General features: G+C 33.4%; 1 protein-coding gene across 1 annotated transcript; it reads left to right on the plus strand.

Moving 5' to 3' along the window:
• The first annotated feature begins 4,011 nt into the window (after window positions 1-4,011).
• LOC149156163 (methyl jasmonate esterase 1-like) lies at window positions 4,012-5,553 on the plus strand. Its single transcript, XM_089441940.1, has 3 exons — window positions 4,012-4,480; window positions 4,798-4,932; window positions 5,116-5,553. Exons 1-3 carry the CDS (start codon window positions 4,100-4,102, stop codon window positions 5,380-5,382), a joined length of 783 nt encoding a protein of 260 aa, XP_089298066.1. The 5' UTR covers window positions 4,012-4,099; the 3' UTR covers window positions 5,383-5,553.
• The last annotated feature ends 1,641 nt before the right edge of the window (window positions 5,554-7,194 follow it).

Here is a 7,194-nt window from a genome sequence, read left to right on the forward strand (position 1 = left end):
TAATACCACCAAACCGCAAAAGGACCTGCAACAAAACCGCCAAAGAGACCTGCTTTGAGCCAACGTAGTATTGTACTCATGTAACCAAAGTTATGACGCTGAAATCTTCTTCACGATTCTCTTCCAGCTCGACACCAGTGACCCTTGTGCTATGGAAATTTGGTACAACCTACCATTATAGTAGTTAATGAAAAACATGCATTAGCTTCAAGAAAAAAAAATCCGCAAACCTTAAAACTGATTTAATACCGCTACGACCATGTTTCGGATAGCAACAACGACCACACGCCCTTAATCGTTTCCATTACCTCTACAGCGACATTACGATTACCGAGAAAGATCGACCAACCTCCACTGCGATGTTAACATGCCTCTTTGCACTCCCTCTTATTGCAGCCATAAATTAATTTTTTAAACGAAAAGTATTCACAACATAATCAATCGTGGCCCTTGATAAGAATAAATAAATTTGAAATTCCACAATTTCTCTCATCCACCCGAAGTTGAAAGGGTAAACTGGGTGGCTTAAAATGGGATAATGGTTCAGCAATTTGTTGCTTTTCCATCATATTATTGTCCTCCAACTTGACTTTTAACCTTACCCTTCGTCGTGACTCACTTTAATTATTTAATTATTTTGTGTCTGTCTCGCATTCATAAAATCTAACATTACATCATTGAAGAAACATCGAATCATACAGCACTAAGAATTAGTTTGCTGTTGAGAAATCAAAATGAATAATCGTATATCTAAATACATATTATATTTAATACTTTACTGAATTATGAATAACGTTAGTATAATCATTAATAATTATCTTTTGTTTATAATATTCGTTATCTTTACTTTGCATATGGGGTGACTTTTACTTTGCATATGGGGTGATTTGGGGCTTACAAGTGTGGCAGTTCCATCGAATAGTTATGTGAGGAAATGTGTGGTCCACCTCTACGTTTAATTAAGGTAACAATGGTAGGTAACATCTTTTTTAAGGTTTTGTCATGTTTGATTATTTTTTTTTGGAGTCACTACATAGTAGTGTAACTCTACTATGCATTAGGAAGTATAAGTGATTAGAGTTGCCATGTTATCCTATTTTCTTATATTTAATAGTTTTTATGGGTTTTAGCATTTTGATTTCGTTGCAATTTGAAAGGTTTTCTTGCTTTAGCATTTTGATTTCATCGTAATTTGAAAGATTTGTTTTTTTGTCTTTTTATGTGCCCATTGGGTTTCCATAGTGGTTCCATAGTTTTTTCTTTTGAGTTGTTTCTTGTTTTACTTTTTGTATTAATTGACTCACTAGTTATTTCCCTCCCTCATCTATTTAACTTGGCTCATTTTCATTCCTTATTGCCTTAGCCTCTTTGTCACAATTATAAGCTATTGTACCAACTTTCCATATGTGCCCTTCTCTTGGTGTCTCCACTCCCTTCTTGTTGGCATAAGTTTCTCTGAGTCTTATCTCTTATTTTAGATCACAAGGATGCCCCACTAGACTTGTTGTCAACATGGGGTTGTGTATTATGATGCGAGAGGAGGGGCATGAGTTTGTTATTTTGTAAAATCCTCTCACCGTAATTACTATGATTAGACTGCACAAGTCATTCAAGTTACATTTAACAATGCAAATAGGACATAATCGATGAAAGAGGTTGTCTCTTAAACATTAATACTGCTGAAGAGGTGGTTGCCTGGTTACCCAACACGAGTCATACGAAGCATAATCAAAATCAATATATGTGCATAATTGAATTATATTAGCATATGAACTGATTAGGAACAATGTTGCTCGATAAGAATGCTAAAGAGGAGATTCCACTTATGCTTGATGAGCTCCAACACTACATAAAGAACTCTGATCATCCCATGCAAAGGATTAAAATCATTTGGGACTTGCACCATACCTCTGAAATTCTCAATGGAAAAACAAGAAACCAATTACAGCGGAGCCCTCGAACTCATCTTAGTCCCCATGATCTACTATTGCTTATACAATTTATTTTCTAAGTTTCCTATTTATTAGTTTCTTTTAGCTACTTGGCTAGACAATATTATTCATTGAGCTAGAACTTAGTCATTTTTTGTTTCCATCTTGACTATCAAAATTAGATAGTTAAAAGATTAAGTCTTACAATGGTTTGGTTCACCTAATGGCAAACCAAAGTAGACCAAGTCTATAAAGTTTGTGTTTCTTTGAATGATGAATAGAAGGTCAACTTCTCTCTCATTCACACACAAATTATCTTCATAAAAAAATATTCACCATATGTATAATTTCAAAGAATCATAATTTTTCTTTTGAGTTGTTTCTTGTTTTACTTTTTGTATTAATTGACTCACTAGTTATTTCCCTCTCTCATCTATTTAACTTGGCTCATTTTCATTCCTTATTGCCTTAGCCTCTTTGTCACAATTATAAGCTATTGTACCAACTTTCCATATGTGCCCTTCTCTTGGTGTCTCCGCTCCCTTCTTGTTGGCATAAGTTTCTCTGAGTCTTATCTCTTATTTTAGATCACAAGGATGCCCCACTAGACTTGTTGTCAACATGGGGTTGTGTATTATGATGCGAGAGGAGGGGCATGAGTTTGTTATTTTGTAAAATCCTCTCACCGTAATTACTATGATTAGACTGCACAAGTAATTCAAGTTACATTTAACAATGCAAATAGGACATAATCGATGAAAGAGGTTGTCTCTTAAACATTAATACTGCTGAAGAGGTGGTTGCCTGGTTACCCAACACGAGTCATACGAAGCATAATCAAAATCAATATATGTGCATAATTGAATTATATTAGCATATGAACTGATTAGGAACAATGTTGCTTGATAAGAATGCTAAAGAGGAGATTCCACTTATGCTTGATGAGCTCCAACACTACATAAAGAACTCTGATCATCCCATGCAAAGGATTAAAATCATTTGGGACTTGCACCATACCTCTGAAATTCTCAATGGAAAAACAAGAAACCAATTACAGCGGAGCCCTCGAACTCATCTTAGTCCCCATGATCTACTATTGCTTATACAATTTATTTTCTAAGTTTCCTATTTATTAGTTTCTTTTAGCTACTTGGCTAGACAATATTATTCATTGAGCTAGAACTTAGTCATTTTTTGTTTCCATCTTGACTATCAAAATTAGATAGTTAAAAGATTAAGTCTTACAATGGTTTGGTTCACCTAATGGCAAACCAAAGTAGACCAAGTCTATAAAGTTTGTGTTTCTTTGAATGATGAATAGAAGGTCAACTTCTCTCTCATTCACACACACATTATCTTCATAAAAAAATATTCACCATATGTATAATTTCAAAGAATCATAATTTTAGCTAAATAACAAAATATATATATATATATATATATTCATAATATTTATAAAATTAGATTATTTATAACTAAAATTACTCCATACAAATTGAAGATATCCCTATCATAATTAATCATTTTACATCATTTTCTCAATTTAATCTTATATCAAAATAATTATAATAATGTTATAAATTATAACTAAACAATTGCTAACAACATATCTGTCATAACCACTTTCAAGAATAATTTAATATTAATTTCTCATTTTAATCATTACATTAATTTAATTATCAAAACATAAATATAATAACCCCTCACATTGTAACCAATTTTCTCAATTTACTCATTATATTGACTCTTTTTTCTAAACTTAAGAATAATCACTGACACCGTTCACACCTTAACCAACTTCGAATAATGTCTAATTCATTTTACTGTTACCTTTTCAATTTAATCATTATATTAATTCATTTATCAAAGTAGGATCATGCAAACTTCACCAAACTTGCATAACCAATTTCAAATGGTATTTAAATGATTTTATATCCCAAAAATGATATTTGTTTATGACTAGGTTTAGCTTATTCTAAACACCGAAGGGACTCATTAAGTCAAGGTGGCAAACTCTTAGAACTTACCGCAGCACCACACACTTATATGCGATGATCGAGATATTTCCATTTATTAAGGCGTGTAAGACCTTACGTTTTCACCATTTCGGACCGAGGCAGCCATTCTCGAGATAGGATCTTTGCCAATCTGGGTAAGACGGCCAGTAGATGGAGGCGGGATCGAAACACTTCGTTCTGGTGCACGGAGCGTGTCATGGAGCGTGGTGTTGGTACAAGCTCTCAGATCTGCTCAAAAAGACCGGTCATCAGGTCACAGCGGTCGATCTTGCGGGAGCTGGGCTCAACCCAAAGGATGGTGACGGGATTCGAAGCTTGGCCGAGTACAACGAACCGCTCACAAACTTCATTAATGCTCTTCCACATGGAGATGGAACAGAGGAGGAGAAAGTAATATTAGTTGGTCACAGTATTGGGGGCCTGAATTTGACCTATACGATGGAGCAATTCCCACAAAAAATTGCTGCGGCTGTATTCGTCACTGCTTTCATGCCCGTCTCCGGTACAACACCGCTACAGCTTATAGATCAGGTATTACAATTATATGTATACCAACACACCAGGTATATATATATCTGGAGCACTTTCTTGTATTATTTTAACTAGGACATCTCATTAGGTTAGAGACAGATTCAAGGCCTACAATATAAAGCTTAAATCACTGAATCATTCAAATTAATCCACCTAACTAGATGCTACACACAGAATTAATAAACCATTCATTTCATTTGACGAAGATGAAGATCATGCTTTGTTGCTTCTTCTTAGGTTTATCTTGCTTCTTCTCTGATGAAGATGAAGATCATGCTTTTTTGCTTCTTTCTTAGGTTTATCTTGCTTCTTCTTAGGTTTATCAGAGAAATCAAACATGGGGAGACACAGAATTCAAGTATGGAGATGAAGGACAACCGAGCAGGCCGACGTCTTTCAAATTTGGGAGCAACTTCGCCCAAGAGTATCTTTATGACAAAACCCCCTCTCAGGTAACTAACGCGCAGATGATAGTGATCTCCTGCTAACTAAATATATATTGGGTCGTTTCTATTGTACATTCTCCTGCTAACTAAATATATATTGGGTCGTTTCTATTGTACATTCTGCTTGTTCTTCTGAACGTTTTGAGCCAATTTAAGTTGCTGAAAATGATCTGATGCACGCAAGCACAGGATATCACGTTAGCGGGGAGCCTTCTCAGAAATAGCCCTGCGTTGGACGAAGAGGTAGTATACAGCAGTGAGAATTATGGCAGAGTCCCTCGAGTGTACATAGTGGCAAAGCAGGATAAGGCAATATTGGAGGAACTGCAGAAGAAGATGATAGCCGATAATCCCCCAGATAGAGTCTACAAATTGGAAGTGTCTGATCACAGCCCCTTCTTCTCTTGCCCTGCTCAACTTGCTCAGCTTTTGCATGAAATTTCCAATACGTTCTAGTGGTAGAATAAGTGACCATCCACGTTTTACTGGTAGAATAAGTGACAATCCATAACTACAGGAATCACGGTGATTGGAAAATATGATAGCATAGAGCCTTCTTAACCAGGAAACCCATGTGTAAATTTCTGGATAAAAATGTAGAGTAATTTGTTGGATTTTTGAATGTTCAGTTTTTTTACATATTTTATTTTTATTTTGTGAATGATCGATATTTATTTCTTTAGATTTTTGGCTTTTGGAATCTATTTGTAAATAGTCTTACAAGTGTCTAAATGCAGACACTTAATATCAGTTCATCTTAATTTTGTTTTCATTAAAGTTAAAATATAAAACTTCTTACCCAAAGACATTTTATGTGAATTTCATTTTAGCATATTCTTTGCTTTGGTTTAATGGTTTTTTAAAAATAAATTTATATTATTGAATTTAAAATTTACCTGATGTTAATATTTTTAAATTAACTTTGTCTGATCATCATGTTTTTAAATCAATATTCTTTGATATGAAAATTATATTGCAACTAAAAAATTAGTTTTATTTCGGTAGTAAATTTATAATTTTTTAATAATTCTATGTATGTAATAAATTTATAAATTTTTAGAGGATTAGTTTTTTTGATATTTAATAAAGTAAAAATATATTTATTTAAGAATTATTAAAAAAATTATTTTAAATCTGATATGTTTATTTATAAAGATAATAAATAAATTTATTTTAACATGAAAAAAATAATAATAATAATCTTTATTATTAATAATTAAATTATAATAAAGTACTATTACTTCATAAATAAAAGTAACTCATTGCCAAATATTACATGATTTTGAACTAAATAAATTAATCTAATTTATTTAAACATATTACATAAATTTTAGGATGTAAAAATATGATCATAAATTATGACATGAGACATTTTATACCTATCATACCATTATCACGTAAATTTTAATATAGAGCAAATATGGTATTGCGCAACTTGTAATTAGGTTCTTAATTTATGTTTCATTTTTTTTAAGTAATGATTATTGTGTATTGCATTATTTTTTTATGTTTGTCTTTTAATTTATGTTTTTAATAAATTAATCTAATCTATTTAAACATATTACATAAATTTTAGGATGTAAAAATATGATCATAAATTATGACATGAGACATTTTATACCTATCATACCATTATCAAGTAAATTTTGATAGGGAGCAAATATGGTATTGAGCAACTTGTAATTAGGTTTTTAATTTATGTTTTTTTTTTTTAAATTAAAAGTAATAATTTTTTTTTTTCTAAGTAAAAGCTACTGCTATATTAAAAAAGAAAAATATGTACAAAGTTTAGATCTTGCGAGGAGGCCGAGGCCAGTCCTCAAACAGAAGAAGCTGGACTATACTGTCTATCTACTTTAACCGAGTCATAAAACACAGTGCATCATAATGCTTCCTGCACATCAAATAACCTGGACTCAAACTGACAAAAGCACCATAGCTACTAGCAGGACAGAGCCATTTTACATCATTGACACTAAAACAAGAAGAGCATGCTGCTGAAGCCTGAAACTTGCAGCAGTAGCCAAACTGAGACCTAGGACTGAATTGGACACAAGGAAACAACACCATTTGTATCGACATGATTGCAAAAATTACAGAACAGTGCACCCGAAGGGAACTAGGCTGTCTGGCTGGGCGAGGCCGCCTGCATTCCTTTGTTCGGGCTGGGCGAGTCGAGCCAGATGACCATCCCGTCCACGCCTTGAGGCAGCTCTCCCGGACGTGGCTGAGCACGAGCGCTGAAGACCTCCATTTCCATATTCGAAT

This window comes from Pinus tabuliformis, chromosome 9 (genome assembly GCF_031772625.1).
Source record: "Pinus tabuliformis cultivar Carrire ecotype Pingquan chromosome 9, CPIR1, whole genome shotgun sequence".
In the NCBI taxonomy this organism is placed as follows: domain Eukaryota; kingdom Viridiplantae; phylum Streptophyta; class Pinopsida; order Pinales; family Pinaceae; genus Pinus; species Pinus tabuliformis.

Bases quoted from the DNA above. Each gene is read 5' to 3' on its own strand.
- LOC149156163 (XM_089441940.1), top strand. From the start codon at position 4,100: ATGGAGGCGGGATCGAAACACTTCGTTCTGGTGCACGGAGCGTGTCAT. The intron at 4,481-4,797 runs GTATTACAATTA...GCTTCTTCTTAG, and splicing joins CGCTACAGCTTATAGATCAG to GTTTATCAGAGAAATCAAAC. The intron at 4,933-5,115 runs GTAACTAACGCG...ACGCAAGCACAG, and splicing joins ATGACAAAACCCCCTCTCAG to GATATCACGTTAGCGGGGAG.